The sequence below is a fragment of the Culex pipiens genome, chromosome 3 (assembly GCF_016801865.2).
Source record: "Culex pipiens pallens isolate TS chromosome 3, TS_CPP_V2, whole genome shotgun sequence".
Lineage (NCBI taxonomy): Eukaryota > Metazoa > Arthropoda > Insecta > Diptera > Culicidae > Culex > Culex pipiens.
The window spans coordinates 163,677,354-163,693,910 of record NC_068939.1 but is presented as its reverse complement, the minus strand read 5'-3'; the positions used below and the strand labels follow the sequence as shown (position 1 = coordinate 163,693,910).

Genomic DNA, 16,557 nt, shown 5'->3' with positions numbered 1-16,557 from the left:
TTGACAAATTGACAATTGACAAATTGACAAATTGACAAATTGACAAATTGACAAATTGACAAATTGACAAATTGACAAATTGACAAATTGACAAATTGACAAATTGACAAATTGACAAATTGACAAATTGACAAATTGACAAATTGACAAATTGACAAATTGACAAATTGACAAATTGACAAATTGACAAATTGACAAATTGACAAATTGACAAATTGACAAATTGACAAATTGACAAATTGACAAATTGACAAATTGACAAATTGACAAATTGACAAATTGACAAATTGACAAATTGAAAAAAATGGGCAAATTGACAAATTGACAAATTGACAAATTGACAAATTGACAAATTGACAAATTGAAAAAAATGGGCAAATTGACAAATTGACAAATTGACAAATTGACAAATTGACAAATTGACAGTTGAAAAGTTGAAAAGTTGAAAAGTTGAAAAGTTGAAAAGTTGAAAAGTTGTAAAGTTGTAAAGTTGAAAAGTTGAAAAGTTGAAAAGTTGAAAAGTTGAAAAGTTGAAAAGTTGAAAAGTTGAAAAGTTGAAAAGTTGAAAAGTTGAAAAGTTGAAAAGTTGAAAAGTTGAAAAGTTGAAAAGTTGAAAAGTTGAAAAGTTGAAAAGTTGAAAAGTTGAAAAGTTGAAAAGTTAAAAAGTTAAAAGTTAAAAAGTTAAAAAGTTAAAAAGTTGAAAAGTTGAAAAGTTGAAAAGTTGAAAAGTTGAAAAGTTGAAAAGTTGAAAAGTTGAAAAGTTGAAAAGTTGAAAAAATGAAAAGTTGAAAAGTTGAAAAGTTGAAAAGTTGAAAAGTTGAAAAGTTGAAAAGTTGAAAAGTTGAAAAGTTGAAAAGTTGAAAAGTTAAAAAGTGAAAAAGTTGAAAAGTTTAAAAGTTTAAAAGTTAAAAAGTTAAAAAGTTAAAAAGTTAAAAAGTTAAAAAGTTAAAAAGTTAAAAAGTTAAAAAGTTAAAAAGTTAAAAAGTTAAAAAGTTGAAAAGTTGAAAAGTTGAAAAGTTGAAAAGTTGAAAAGTTGAAAAGTTGAAAAGTTGAAAAGTTGAAAAGTTGAAAAGTTGAAAAGTTGAAAAGTTGAAAAGTTGTAAAGTTGTAAAGTTGAAAAGTTGAAAAGTTGAAAAGTTGAAAAGTTGAAAAGTTGAAAAGTTGAAAAGTTGAAAAGTTGAAAAGTTGAAAAGTTGAAAAGTTGAAAAGTTGAAAAGTTGAAAAGTTGAAAAGTTGAAAAGTTGAAAAGTTGAAAAGTTAAAAAGTTAAAAAGTTAAAAAGTTAAAAAGTTAAAAAGTTGAAAAGTTGAAAAGTTGAAAAGTTGAAAAGTTGAAAAGTTGAAAAGTTGAAAAGTTGAAAAAATGAAAAGTTGAAAAGTTGAAAAGTTGAAAAGTTGAAAAGTTGAAAAGTTGAAAAGTTGAAAAGTTGAAAAGTTGAAAAGTTAAAAAGTGAAAAAGTTGAAAAGTTTAAAAGTTTAAAAGTTTAAAAGTTAAAAAGTTAAAAAGTTAAAAAGTTAAAAAGTTAAAAAGTTAAAAAGTTAAAAAGTTAAAAAGTTAAAAAGTTAAAAAGTTAAAAAGTTAAAAAGTTGAAAAGTTGAAAAGTTGAAAAGTTGAAAAGTTGAAAAGTTGAAAAGTTGAAAAGTTGAAAAGTTGAAAAGTTGAAAAGTTGAAAAGTTGAAAAGTTGAAAAGTTGAAAAGTTAAAAAGTTAAAAAGTTAAAAAGTTGAAAAGTTGAAAAGTTGAAAAGTTGAAAAGTTGAAAAGTTGAAAAGTTGAAAAGTTGAAAAGTTGAAAAGTTGAAAAGTTGAAAAGTTGAAAAGTTGAAAAGTTGAAAAGTTGAAAAGTTGAAAAGTTGAAAAGTTGAAAAGTTGAAAAGTTGAAAAGTTGAAAAGTTGAAAAGTTGAAAAGTTGAAAAGTTGAAAAGTTGAAAAATTGAAAAGTTGAAAAGTTGAAAAATTGAAAAGTTGAAAAGTTGAAAAGTTGAAAAATTGAAAAGTTAAAATGTTAAAAAGTTGAAAAGTTGAAAAGTATAAAAGATGAAAAGTTTAAAAGTTTGAAAGTATAAAAATTGAAAAGTTGAAAAGTTGACAAATTGATATATTAATAAATGGTTAAATCTTTTACATTGCCAAATTACTCCAAACATGTAAATCGTTGCTTCTATATTTTGCAACTGCGTCTATTTTTTCCATTCGTTCAGCTTTATAACTTCTACAATAACCGTTGGTTGGTTGCGTTTTTTGCTTGTTGTTTCGCAGGCGTAAAGGGTGGGTTTTGTTTACACGTATTTTGATCGGTTTTGTGTTATTTAACACCTTGTTTTGTAGTGCTCAATCGCAACGGCCGTGATTTACCTGTGGAGTCTGTTGTGTGCAGTAATTTAATTTGCTCCGTCGTCTACTCCTCGAACACCTTGATCTTGCGATTTGGCACGGTTATTAAATCATCATTATCCCCACTGTGACTCTGTCAAGTCTTTGTTTTGAACGACAGGTGAAATGTTTTGTATGAAGGCAAAAAACAGTTTGAGGGGTTGGCCAATTTGTGCGAATTTAATTTGTCCAAACTGTCAAGAACTGTCCATTATCAGTGCTGCTGATTTGGTGGTAACGTGTTGTTTCGTTAGCTAATGAACACAATAATTGGAGACGGAGTGCTTTCTCTGATACAGCTGGTAAATGGTTCGCTGAACTTGTGATTGATTTGGTGATGAGAGAAATCATAGTAATTATTAAAAAAAACATTGCCTTTTATAATACCAATCAATTATCGAGAATTTCTATCTAGTATATATGAGTTTCTTATTCTTCTCACTCAATCAAAACATCGAGCTAGATTCTAAATCTTTACGTCGTGTTCAACAACCAGTGACAAGTGTAAGTACATCGATCAAAGGTCACAACTCATTAGCGCTCAACTGATCGTCACTTGTAAAGTGTCGTTACAGCTCTACTAAATGCCACTCTCAATCCCGTAATTTGTCAGTTATTTACGCTAATCGAATGACAACTATATCATCGGCGTATTATACAGTTTCACCAACTACTCTCGACAACAAACAATCTACGACCCCCGGTTCCATTCGATTCCGATGGGATTGAATCGCACCGCGTCAACAGATCATCACACCAGTATCAATTCACATTCTTGTTCGCGTTGCTAGAAGCATCAGAGAGTATGTATTGTTCAGGAAACCAATTTCAGGCCGATGAAGGCCGCGAGACGCGGCGTCGTTGTCGTCGGATGTGGACGTGGGTGTGTTTTTACGCCGGGTTGGTATTCTGGCACCGTGGTAGCCCAGCCGGTTGGGAAGCACATTCCTCCCAGACTGGGGTGTCAGACGCGTTGAAAGGGGTGCGCTGGTTTGATTTGCTTTAAATGTACTTCAATCATTGATATATATTAAGCATTATCATGTCATATCAGAAGAATCCTACACAGCAAAAAATCCGATGGTAAAATCGCATGCAAAAGCATGCGTCAAAATAAACACTTAATATTACACTGCACTGCATGTACAATTTTTGCAAACACAAAAAAAAGTTTTTTTTGTTTTGTTTCCAACATATCTTTTATGGATATTTCAAAATATATACAAAAAAAATAATTTTTTTTAAATTCTCAAGAGCGGATAATATCCGTTTCTTCAATTATGAACAAAAGGAAAATCTTAAACCTCTAATATTGAAACAGAATTTGATTTTTTCGATTTACACATTTTTTTCTCTCGAATTTGACTACAAAGATTTGAAAGCTAAAAATGAAACTTCTATGCAAAAAGGTCCAACAGGCATGACCAGTATGACAAAGAACATTGCTGTATTTTATTAAAAAAAACTAACTTAATCCACCTATGTGGTTGATGCCTTCCTCACTTGTTACCAACAATGGGTAATATGAGTGGTTTGGACACATATTTCAGCTATTTTTTTTAGGTCCAGAAAAATAAGTACACAGATATAACTTAAGTTGTCATAACTCGAGACAGGGTTGCCAGATCTTCAATTATGTGGACTCGTTGGAAAGTTCTTTCGATTACCTAACCAACGATGGGTACACAGAAAAAAATATTTCTGTAAATTTACATTGTTTATCATGTACCAAAAGGTATCATGATAAATGATGTATATTTACATTAGGTTCATTGGAAATTTACATTATATTCATTGGAAATTTACATTAGTTTTGAAAATTTACATTAGTTTTGAATTTACATTAGTTCAAATCAACTATTTCTGATTGGTCAATGGGAATGAGAAGCTCGACTTGGATTGCAGTAGGAAAAGGGTGTGGCCTATGTTCTATTTTAAAATGAGTGAAGCGGGCAGCAAAAGGAAATTCGGATTTTAAAAAGTTATTTCACAGGTAGGGGACGCTTTCTCGTCGACGGCCAAGTGGAATAACGCTGGACTGGAATCGAACAGACGACGGGTAGGATGTTCGGTGTTACTGCTGCTACCCGCTGCCGACTGAGCCATCTTCGCATTTTATAATCGAGCGGCTAAAGCATCAACTTGTTCAGGGCGAGGCTCAGGCAGTGGGCCAGCGAAGTATGAGATCGATAGAAAGAGAACCAAATATTACTATTTTTAGTTCGGGTAGTTTTGAAGTCAACGTTTGGCAGAAATACATTGGATATATGATTTACATTAAATAGGAATTTACAGGAAGCCGAACACGGGTAGAAATTCATCAGATTTGAGTTTCCATGCTCAACGTTTCCATTAGATTCATGATTTACATTAGATTTAGATTTACATTGGAGTAATTTCCATGACTTTTTACTCTTTACATCATATTTCAACATTACATTAAGTGAGTTTACATAAGAAACAGTAATTACGTGCTGTGTAAATTTACATATTTTTTTCTGTGTAATCAACAATGAGTTGGATGATGGTTCCGGACATCGTTTACATACATTTAAGTGAGATCCGGCTTCAAAAAAGTACATCAATATCACTTAAGTGGTCATAACTCGAGACATGGTTCCCAGATCATCCTTCAATTATTTGGACTCGTTGGAAAGGTCTCTCAATTACCTAACCAATGATGGGTCGGATGATTGATCCGGACATCGTTTACATGCATTTAAGTGAGATCCGGCTTCAAAAAAGTACATAAATATCACTTAAGTGGTCATAACTCGAGACAGGGTTGCCAGATCTTCGAAGTTGTGGACTCGTTGGAAAGGTCTTTTGATTAACTAACCAACGATGAGTCGGATGATGGTTCCGGACATCATTTACATACATTTAAGTGAGATCCGGCTTCAAAAAAGTACTTAAATATCACTTAAGTGGTCATAACTCAAGACAGGGTTGCCAGATCTTCGATATTGTAGTCTCGTTGGAAAGGTCTCTTGATTACCTATTCAACGATGAGTCGGATGATGGTTCCGGACATCGTTTACATACATTTAAGTGAGATCCGGCTTCAAAAAAGTACTTAAATATCACTTAAGTGGTCATAACTCAAGACAGGGTTGCCAGATCTTCGATATTGTAGTCTCGTTGGAAAGGTCTTTTGATTACCTATTCAACGATGAGTCGGATGATGGTTCCGGACATCGTTTACATACATTTAAGTGAGATCCGGCTTCAAAAAAGTACATAAATATCACTTAAGTGGTCATAACTCGAGACATGGTTGCCAGATCTTCAATTATTTGGACTCGTTGGAAAGGTCTCTCGATTACCTAACCAATGATGGGTCGGATGATTGATCCGGACATCGTTTACATGCATTTAAGTGAGATCCGGCTTCAAAAAAGTACTTAAATATCACTTAAGTGGTCATAACTCGAGACAGGGTTGCCAGATCTTCGATATTGTGGTCTCGTTGGAAAGGTCTCTTGATTACCTATTCAACGATGAGTCGGATGATGGTTCCGGACATCGTTTACATGCATTTAAGTGAGATCCGGCTTCAAAAAAGTACTTAAATATCACTTAGATGGTCATAACTCGAGACAAGGTTGCCAGATCTTCAATTATGTGGACTCGTTGGAAAGATCTCTCAATTATCTAACCAACGATGGGTCGGATGATGGATCCGGACATCGTTTACATGCATTTAAGTGAGATCCGGCTTAAAAAAGTACATAAATATCACTTAAGTGGTCATAACTCGAGACAGGGTTGCCAGATCTTCGATGTTGTGGACTTGTTGGAAAGGTCTTTTGATTACCTAACCAACGATGGGTTGGATGATGGATCTGGACATCGTTTACATGCATATAATTGAGATCCGGATATATGTGAAAACACATTTTTATACATAACTTTTGAACTACTTATCGAAACTTCAAACAATTCAATAGCGATGTATGGGACCCTAAACCAAGTCGAATGCAACTGGTTCGATCAAAATCGGTTCAGCCAGTGCTGAGAAAACTTGGCAAGATTTTTGAACACATACATACATACACACACACACACATACACACACACAGACATTTGTTCAGTTTTCGATTCTGAGTCGATATGTATATATGAAGGTGGGTCTTCGAGCTTTTAATAAAAAGTTCATTTTTAGAGCAGGATTATAGCCTTACCTCAGTGAGGAAGGCAAAATGTTTCCAGTAGTCAGATTAATACGTGTGTCAAACGCGTTCTGACTTGAAATCCCTTCAGCCAGTTGTCGCACTTACATAAATTTTCAGGGTGTGTCAAGATAGCACGACAAGATTGAAACTTGACAACAACGTACAGAGCTTTGGGACCATCCATAAACCACGTGGAAACTTTAGGGGTTGGGCGGTTGTCCACGCACTGTGATAAAAAGAAAGGGGGAGGGGGGGTTTGAGATTTCAAAAAAAAATGTCCACGTGGTTTATGGATGGTCCCTTTTTTGATTTTTATTGAATATCTCAGGATTTAAATCGAATTTATGGGATCATTGAAAATCAAAAGGTGAGGCATTGTAACCTGCACAACATGGCGTTCCCAACTTAATCAGACCTTCAGACCCAACGTGCAACAAGATAGCATGACAGCGAAGATATGGTGTTTATCCTTTCTACTCTTCAATGGCATGAAAGCTGAGCGGGCTGTGGCGCCAATCCTTTCTGTTAGTTGAATCCCGTCCGAATTTACATGAAGTGTGTAATATAAAGTCCCGCCCGTGTGGATCAATCGGACCGCGCACTGGACTCACAATCCAGAGGTCGCCGGTTCGAATCCCGCGGCGGGCGCTCTAAAATTCTTTGTGTAAAAATGGGTATTCGGCGCCGTCGCTCCGTGCCATACTTTCATACACTTAGGAGCCCAGGGCGGCGAAGTCCTTGTAGATAAAAGGAAGACACTAGTGGTTGGTACTAGCAATGGTGGCCGACAGCTATAAAGTCAACTTCGTCGTAATATAAAGTGACTTTTCTTACAAAGGTTTTGTGCATGCGATTTTACCAACGGTTTTTTGCTATTTTTTCAAAATACCTTCAAAACAGTCTAAAAGCTTGCAGATCATATTATAACCACTTGAGGGATGAATTTGTACGTTTTTTAACCGGATCTCACTTATCTGAATGAAAACTATGACCGGATCCATCATCCCACGTATCGTTGCCAGGGTGCGACATCTATATCTCACTACAGGCAGCTCGACCGCAGCTATCACTCGCTGTCAATTACGGCACCAAAACAAAGCCAGCACAAAAGAACAGCTGTTCATTACGGAACCAAAACAAAGCAACTGCGCACTGTATAAAAGTACAAAAACTGCAGGCATAAAATAGAAATAAACCGATTATTTTTTCATGGAAAACTGTATCGCAATTTTACGTTTAAAAGGTAGTGTATGTTTTTGATTATTCTTTATTAATGTGCAAAATAACATCTGGCCGATGACCTCATTTTAAGTTGTACTTTTATCACATGAAACGTTTAACTTAACTACTATGTAATTGACTTTTACTACAGTAATTCAGAATTTATTTTATTAAAAAAAAGGTATATAAAACAATATTTTTGTTTTTACAGTGCGCATTTTGCGAGCGATAATAATCTCAAGTTCGAAGATCGAGCTACCATGTCTGAGTTGTGAACACTTAAGCGATTATTGTATACCGTAAACCGGGGTGACTTTGATAGGATTTCAATTTGTTTTTAGAATATTTTCCAACAGGTAAGGTTTTTCTCAAGGTTATTATTTTTAAAACATGTACTGGGGTAGGCCACACAAAGTCCATGCACTATTTTGGAAGAAAAAGTTTTTTCAATAGTATTTAGAAAAATAGTTACGTTAAAAATTCTTGGTTTTAATTCCGGGGTGACTTTGATAGTCATAGTTTTTCTTGTTAAAATCATATTTAAGATGTTCAAACTTTATTTGTACGTTAAATGTACCATCACTAAAGTAGCTGATATAGTTTGTAAGAAAAAAATCAATGTTTATATTAAGTTAACTAAGTTTATAAGCTTTTTAACAAAATACATATAAATTTTAGGTAAAATTGTTAAAAAGTCGGAATTTTGCCTGAAATTTGTTAAAAATAGTTTTGTTTATAAAATTATCGATTTATATTGCATTTTAAACTGAATTCGAAGCACGAATCACAAGTTTGCACATTTTACATGAAATTTGTTCAACTGAATTTGCCTATAAATTTGGAGATTTTTTTTTAATTGTGTTTCAAAAACACATATTATTTATTATTTACAAACTTATTTAACCTTCTCCTAGTGGAAAATTATCCAAAGAATCCGAAAATGCATTCCGTTTTCCGATTAAAAATCATGTTCATTGAGAAAATCATGACACTTTGAGAAGTTTAAAATAATGACTTTCATCCACATTTTCTTAACTATAGTTAACTAACTTTATAAACTTTTAAAAAATTTATGAAAAGTTCTTCATGAGGTACTTTGAACACTTCTCTACCACGGTCAGTATGTTTCTGAACCATTCCTTACGTATTTTAATTGTACTCTTCATTTTGCGGAAAAATCGCAAACCTATCAAAGTCACCCCGGCAATCAAAGTCACCCCGTTTTACGGTAGTTTTGAAGACTCTCTCAATTATCTAACCAACGATGGGTCGGATGATGGATCCGGACATCGTTTACATGCATTTAAGTGAGATCCGGCTTAAAAAAGTACATAAATATCACTTAAGTGGTCATAACTCGAGACAGGGTTGCCAGATCTTCGATGTTGTGGACTTGTTGGAAAGGTCTTTTGATTACCTAACCAACGATGAGTCGGATGATGGTTCCGGACATCGTTTACATGCATTTAAGTGAGATCCGGCTTCAAAAAAGTACTTAAATATCACTTAGATGGTCATAACTCGAGACAAGGTTGCCAGATCTTCAATTATGTGGACTCGTTGGAAAGATCTCTCAATTATCTAACCAACGATGGGTCGGATGATGGATCCGGACATCGTTTACATGCATTTAAGTGAGATCCGGCTTAAAAAAGTACATAAATATCACTTAAGTGGTCATAACTCGAGACAGGGTTGCCAGATCTTCGATGTTGTGGACTTGTTGGAAAGGTCTTTTGATTACCTAACCAACGATGGGTTGGATGATGGATCTGGACATCGTTTACATGCATATAATTGAGATCCGGATATATGTGAAAACACATTTTTATACATAACTTTTGAACTACTTATCGAAACTTCAAACAATTCAATAGCGATGTATGGGACCCTAAACCAAGTCGAATGCAACTGGTTCGATCAAAATCGGTTCAGCCAGTGCTGAGAAAACTTGGCAAGATTTTTGAACACATACATACATACACACACACACACATACACACACACAGACATTTGTTCAGTTTTCGATTCTGAGTCGATATGTATATATGAAGGTGGGTCTTCGAGCTTTTAATAAAAAGTTCATTTTTAGAGCAGGATTATAGCCTTACCTCAGTGAGGAAGGCAAAAATACAAAAAAGTTCGTTTGAGAAAAATCTATGATATATGAATTCTGATCTCGGAAGCTATTGGTTCGATTTTCAATGTTAAAAAATTATTTTTTTACGAAATTTTCTGATTTTTTTATGAAAATATTACAAACATTATAATACTTGATCTGAACTGTGAACTATAAAATTAGGAAAATTGTCTATAATGCTTGATTTCCTAATTTTATTTTTTTTTGTGAAATGATCAGAAAATTTCACAAAAGTTTAATATATTAACATTGAGAATCGGACCAATAGTTTCCAATCATCGTCAGTTGAAAATTACGGGCCGATTTTCAAAGTATCAGAGAGGAACAGTAGGAAATTTTCTTGGCCTTTCAAAAAAAAAAATCAAGGATGTTTTTTTCTTTTAAGAAGTATTTTACTGCAAAACAAATGAAAAGAAATCTAAAATTTATACTAAATTTAGCTAAAACTTGGAAACGAAAAAAAATATTTAAAAAAAACCCTAACCTAACCTAACCTTAAAATTTTGCCGAATTTTTCGATCAGAAAATTCTTTCTCAAGATACAGAATTGCATACATTAACATACCCATTTTATATGACCAGCTCCCGAAATTGTAAGTAGACTTGTATAGAAAAACTATTGATGCAAAATTACTTCTTTAGACATGGGGAATGCATTTACAAAGTTTTATCCAAATCAAAAAAATATACAGAAAAATCGATTTGTGAAATTGAGAAGAACTATTCTGTTGCTCTTATTTCCTGGAATTTATTTAAATTTAGTTAGCAATATTTAGATAAAAATCGATCTATTTAATTGGACAGAACTGACGAATTGTCATTAAAACTTATTTTGAACCGAAATAGGAAGTAATAACATTTGAAAAAAGAAACTGAGTATTTAAACAAGTAAATTTCAAATCAAGTATTATTTTAAACACACTTATTCAGACTTTTCATTTTTGTTTTATTTTTCTTCAAAAAAAACATGTCGTAATACAAGACCTTTGCAACAAACAATTTTTACAGTCAGAAAATTTTAGAAAAAAATACAATTAAAATTGTAGTTTAAGCAGAAGAAGAAGATATCAAACAAGGTTCGCCGATTGCTAAAAAAATCACTGTTCACAATTTTGAAATGTTTTTAGCATCCATTTCAGTGCTAAAAAGTAAAAATTTTCAGCCCTTGTATCGAAAAGTATTATTTTTCAACAATGAATCTTGTTTGAAAACATCGAAAATCGGGTAAAAAATTAAAAATTCTCGAATCAGTCATTTATAGGCAACTTCTCGGCTGACATTTTTGAGAATTATAAATTTTTCACATTTATGGATGCATGTACACTATAAAGCACTTCTGAATGAAATTATTTTCATCAAAAATGTTTTTTTTTGTTTTCTTTCAATAAGGCCAATATTTTTTATTGAAGTTTATGTCTCTCGACTCTGACCTATGTCGAAGGGTTGCAAAAAAAATGGGATAAAAATTTAAATTATGAACCATGGTTTCAACATTTAATCAAAAAAGTGTTTTAAACTGCATTATACACCTGTCCAGTTGTTTTTCCATCATTAGTTTCCAAAATATCTAAATATTGACGAAATTTTTTTTGCGAAAAATAATTTTATTGCGTTGCTATATATTGGATTTTCATAAAAATTCAAAACATTTTTAAACAAACCCAAACATGCTGAATATAATTATCAGTGCAGAAAAAATCATTGAAGATTGTTTTCAGTTGATAAGACTTTTTTATTCATGGAAATTTTGAAGTTTTTTTGAAAAAAAAAAAAATGTTTTGCCCCCTAATTTTTCAGGACAATTTTGAAGAAGGGTCGACATAAACTCTGAATAATATTCGCAAAGGCCTAATCGATATCACGGAAATTACCAGATCTTTGGAAATTGCCTGTTCTTGGAAAAATGCAAATATTTTTATACACTTCCTTTGGTATTTTTCGTTATGCTTGCTTTAAAAAAAATTGTTTTTAAGGAGAAAAAATATCACAAATGTTTAATTTTTAATATTGAATATACAGTCGACTCTCTGGTTGTCAATATCCAAGGGACCGTCGAGGAAGAGAATCATCAGTTTACAGAACGATGCAAAATGAAGACTCGATTGAAAATATTTTTTTCTTGATACCCAGCTATGGGAGAGAATCATGGCAACGTCCATCAAACAAAAACAAACTATTGTCAAACACCCTTCAAAGCTTCGTTTCGCCAAGAAAAATGTCAATGCAAGCCATGAGAAAGTGAAATTATTGACAACCGGAAGAGATTTTTAAAGCAAACAGAATCCAAGGGAACGTCGAGGAAGAGATCCTTCAAGCAAGGGAAAATATCGAGGAATGAAGATAATTGAAGTATGCAGATTGAAGGGACTGAAGAATTCATCTATAGATGGAGAATTATTGATATCGAGAAGATCGACAGCCAGAGAGTCGACTGTATTACTATATTTAAAATAAACTTATTGTTTTAATTTCAAATAATCATTTTCTTCATTATTTTATTATCAACCGCAGCATTGATGCCAAAAAAGTTTCTTTTTTTTCTTCACATTTTGTTAAAAAAATAACATATTTTGTTCACCTTCTTAAAAAAATAAATAACATTTTCACCGATTGATGTTTCATTCATTTTTTCAATTATCAAACTTATTCCACAGATTCTCAAGATCAAAACAATTATTTGATATTTTTCAAAAAGCACTTTTTCAAGAGATAATTTCAGTTTTTAGAGTGTAGTCACAGCGCATTTTATTTAAGTTTTCAATGGAAAAAACCTTAGACTTACGCAACTAGCAAGAAAAACATCGCTTGTTTTGTTGAACAATTGCTGGACAACCGTTTTTATACGTTAATTATTGAACAAGTGTCATAACAATTGCTAATTGTTTACATTTTGATCAAAAAACCATTGTTAAACATGGTTGTGTAACAAAAAATCCAAATCTAGCAACGGATTACGAAAAGTTCATTTTGAAGTTTATTCTGACTTAAATGAAACATGCTTGTAGAACTCGGAGAGTAAAATGACATTTGCAGACATGATGTTTCATTTCAGTTTGCTCAACATGATAACATAGCAGATTTGACCTTTGGCTTCGGCTGGGTTATCTCATAAACATGTTGTTATTGTGTAGTTCGCCTTCGTGTTTTAAAAACCGAGAAAGAACATGTTGACGAAACAAGCACAGCTAGTTCTAAAAATAGAAACAGCTTATGTTCAAAAGAAGTTTTGGCAAACTGTTAATGAACTTGGTAAAACCTAAATGACCGCAGACTTCTTATTGGCCTTTAGGCCTGCTCATCCAACATAACTCCTCGTGGAAAGATGCAGACGCGCGCCTGTACTTGACATTTGGAGTGATCTTGGGTTATATATTGAATAATGTATGATATTATTGATCTTCAAATACTTTCACAGTTCGTAAGAAAAAAAGTATTACTACAACTTCAAACAAGGCAACGTATCGATGAAGGCCAAAAAACTAACTAACTCAAAATTAAGTAAATAAGTACAATCAATTTAAATATAACACGATGATGGCAAAATTGGAGGCGTTTGGACTTTGTTCAAATTGGCGTGATTTTCGTGCAGCTACGCCACTGCTCATCGATACGCGGGTATTGCACGGCGGCAAATCGTACGTATAGTCTCTCTATATATGCCACATCCATCCATCCATTGGCAAATCGATTCTCCGTTTAGCCCGCTGGATTGTGAGTGTGCGTGTGTGTTTTGAATAAATTTGATTAAGCTAATTTGGACAAGCCGGCTTATACAGGCAGCGAGCTCGACATCGACTCTGGGTTTGTGTTTGAGAGCCAAGAACGGGGGGAAATATGGCAAACATCATCTAAATAACATCACCCAGCTCGGGATTGGCTGGTGCCACTGAATTCCAGTGTGTTCATTATTCTCGAGTGGTGCCCCAAGTGTTGACCAAGTTTGCTCCAACTCTCCGTCCGTTGATTCATCAATCATCCGCCAAGTTCTTTACTAATTTAGTGCTCTCTTCTCTCTTCCACAGATGTCGATCTAAGACACAGGCCCAACGCCACTAGTCCTCAACAGCAGCAGCAGCAACAACAGCAGACGACAAGCACCCAGAACCAGCAGCAGCAGCAGCAGCAGCACAACACCCTGTCACGTCGCAACTCGACCGGAAGCAGCGTGCTGAACGGCGGCATGAACAGCCATACGGCGGCCATCAATCTGCAGTCGTCCGCCGGGCAATCAGTGGCAGTGGTCGGCCATCACCGGGGCTTCTCGTCGACGGTGGTGGCGGCAGCGAACTCGGCCGCGGCCGCCGGCGACTGTCCATGGTTCATGCCGCACCAGATTCCCCCGCAGGCCCCGGCCCGGCAGCACAAACGGCCCGCGCCCCAGCCCGGCGTTGGCCACGGCGGACTGATGCCACAGCCACCGCAGTTTATTAACCCGCCGCCGGCGCCCCAGCAGCAGCAGCAGCAGCAGCAACAACAGCAGCAGATGCCACCACCGCAATTACCTCCACACAGTGTAAGTTGGAATTAATTGATCGATTGTTGATTAGAATTTCAATACTCAGACCAAATTATTCAAAGATTCAAAGATTCAATCGAAGTACAGTACTTGTTCGGTAACTGGGCTAAGAACGTAGCCCAATCACCGAATGCTGCTCGTTAACTGGGCTGAACAAAAAATATCGAGGGGACCACCGATGATTAATACTTTCCTGACGAAATATAAAAATAAAAGTTACTTAAATTTATTTACAATGCTTACTTTTCATATTTCTTAAATTGTGACTTGAAATTAAATAAAGTTTGAAAAAGTTATTTTTATTTATTGAACATGATTTTTGCATCCATTAACCCCTCGGCAATTTCAATTTGTTTTGATTTTTTGACGTTTGTCTGCTTTTTAACAGGGCTACGGCCCAATTATCGAGCGCCCAGTTAAAAAGCAGCCCAGTTAAACAATGCTCAGTTACCGAACAACTACTGTATTGAATTGAATAATTCTTCAAACTAAACGAAATGTGGTTCCGAATGCCAATTCAACGCAAATTGGAAAATCCGAGCTTTTAAAATTATTTGAATTAACATGGCTTATCAAAAATTTTGATGTTGTTGATTCCAGAAAAAAACATTCAATACAAAATTTCCTGCATCCAGCTTTGAAAAGTAAACTTCCCTTGAGTCTCGATATCAAAGGACAGTGTTGCAAGCTCATTACATTTTCTAACTTATTGTTTTTTTTTTGTTTTTTTTAATCCGACTGAAACTTTTTTGGTGCTATGCGGTATGTTTAAATATGAAACATTCGTAAAATTTTCCGATCTTTTCGAAAAAAATATCTTCAAAATTTTTAAACCGAAACTAACATTTTAAAAGGGCGTAATATTGCATATTTGGCCCTTTTGAAATGTTAGTCTTGATTTAAAATTTTTGAAAATATTGTTTTCGAAGAGATCGGAAAATTTTAATGTTCCCAACTTCAACATTGTAAATCGGACCATTAGTTACTGAGATATCGACGTTAGAAAATAGTGGGTTGTTTGGGGGAGACTTGGAAAACATCAATTTTCATGTTTTTAAACATTTGCATGGCAATATCTCAGCAACTAAGGGTTGTATCAACAAAGTTCAAAAAAAGCAAAATACAGAGAATTTTCTCAGCCTTTCAAAATAGTTTTTTCAAAGGTGGGCAAACATGTGCACTAATTTAAAAAAATGAAAAACTGCGACTATTTTCAAAAAAGTTACCAAAAACTGGCCTTAACTTGAAAACGGTGCACTTTATCAAAATTTCACTAAAGAACTTTTTGATTGCAAATTTGATTTTACATCGAAAAATGCACTTGAAAAATTTTTGCGACCAATATTTCGTTTTTTTTTTAAATAATCTGTATTGATTCAAAAAAATATAACTCAGTTAAAGATTTTTTGCCCACTCTGGAAATTTCTGAAAAGTTGACATTTGATGTCCTCTAAAACATATCAAAAAATGAAAATAGTATTTTTTTTACAAATCAAGATTTAGTGACAAAACAGTTAAATAAAAAAACACCAAAAATTTTTTAACCGTGTATCATTTTTTTTTCAGTGTAGTCCATATTCGTACCACACGTACAACTTTGCCGAAGACACCAAATCGATCAAAAAAATTCTTCAAAAGATACAGATTTTTGAATTTTCATGCATCGTTTTTGTATGGACAGCTGCCAAATTTGTATGGAAAATTATATAGACAAACTAATGATGCAAAATGGCTTCTTTGGGTATACCGAAGGCACCAAAAAAGTTTCAGTCGGATTAAAAATACAAAAATTAAAAACCTGAAAAAATAGACCGATTTCGTAGAGAACTGCTCTATTTTTGAATTTTTGTATTTTTGATTTTTTGTACAGTCCAGACTCGATTATCCGAATTTTCGATTATCCTAAGTTCGATTATCCGTAGATTTGTATGGTACTTCGGATAATCGAATTATGAACAAAAATTTGTTCCTCATCAAATTCTTCTGCGACTTCATTTTAGTCAAATTTGAATAGTTGATTGCCTATCAAATACACTTTTTGAATATTTCATCACCGCCATTTTAGCCGCCAAAATAACACAACAAAACAATTTTTTTTTCGTGAATCGATTATCCGAAGTGATTTTTTTTCTGAGG

The 16,557-nt window shown here is 33.9% G+C and overlaps 1 protein-coding gene across 1 annotated transcript in view; it reads left to right on the top strand.

Annotated features, from left to right (window-relative positions):
• The window catches only part of LOC120429896 (uncharacterized), a 71,582-nt gene that overhangs the window by 36,433 nt on the left and 18,592 nt on the right, over positions 1-16,557 (top strand). Inside the window, exon 2 of the mRNA XM_052710425.1 lies at positions 13,928-14,418. Within this exon, the coding sequence (XP_052566385.1) occupies positions 13,928-14,418 (491 nt within the window). The remainder of the gene's footprint in view (positions 1-13,927; positions 14,419-16,557) is intronic.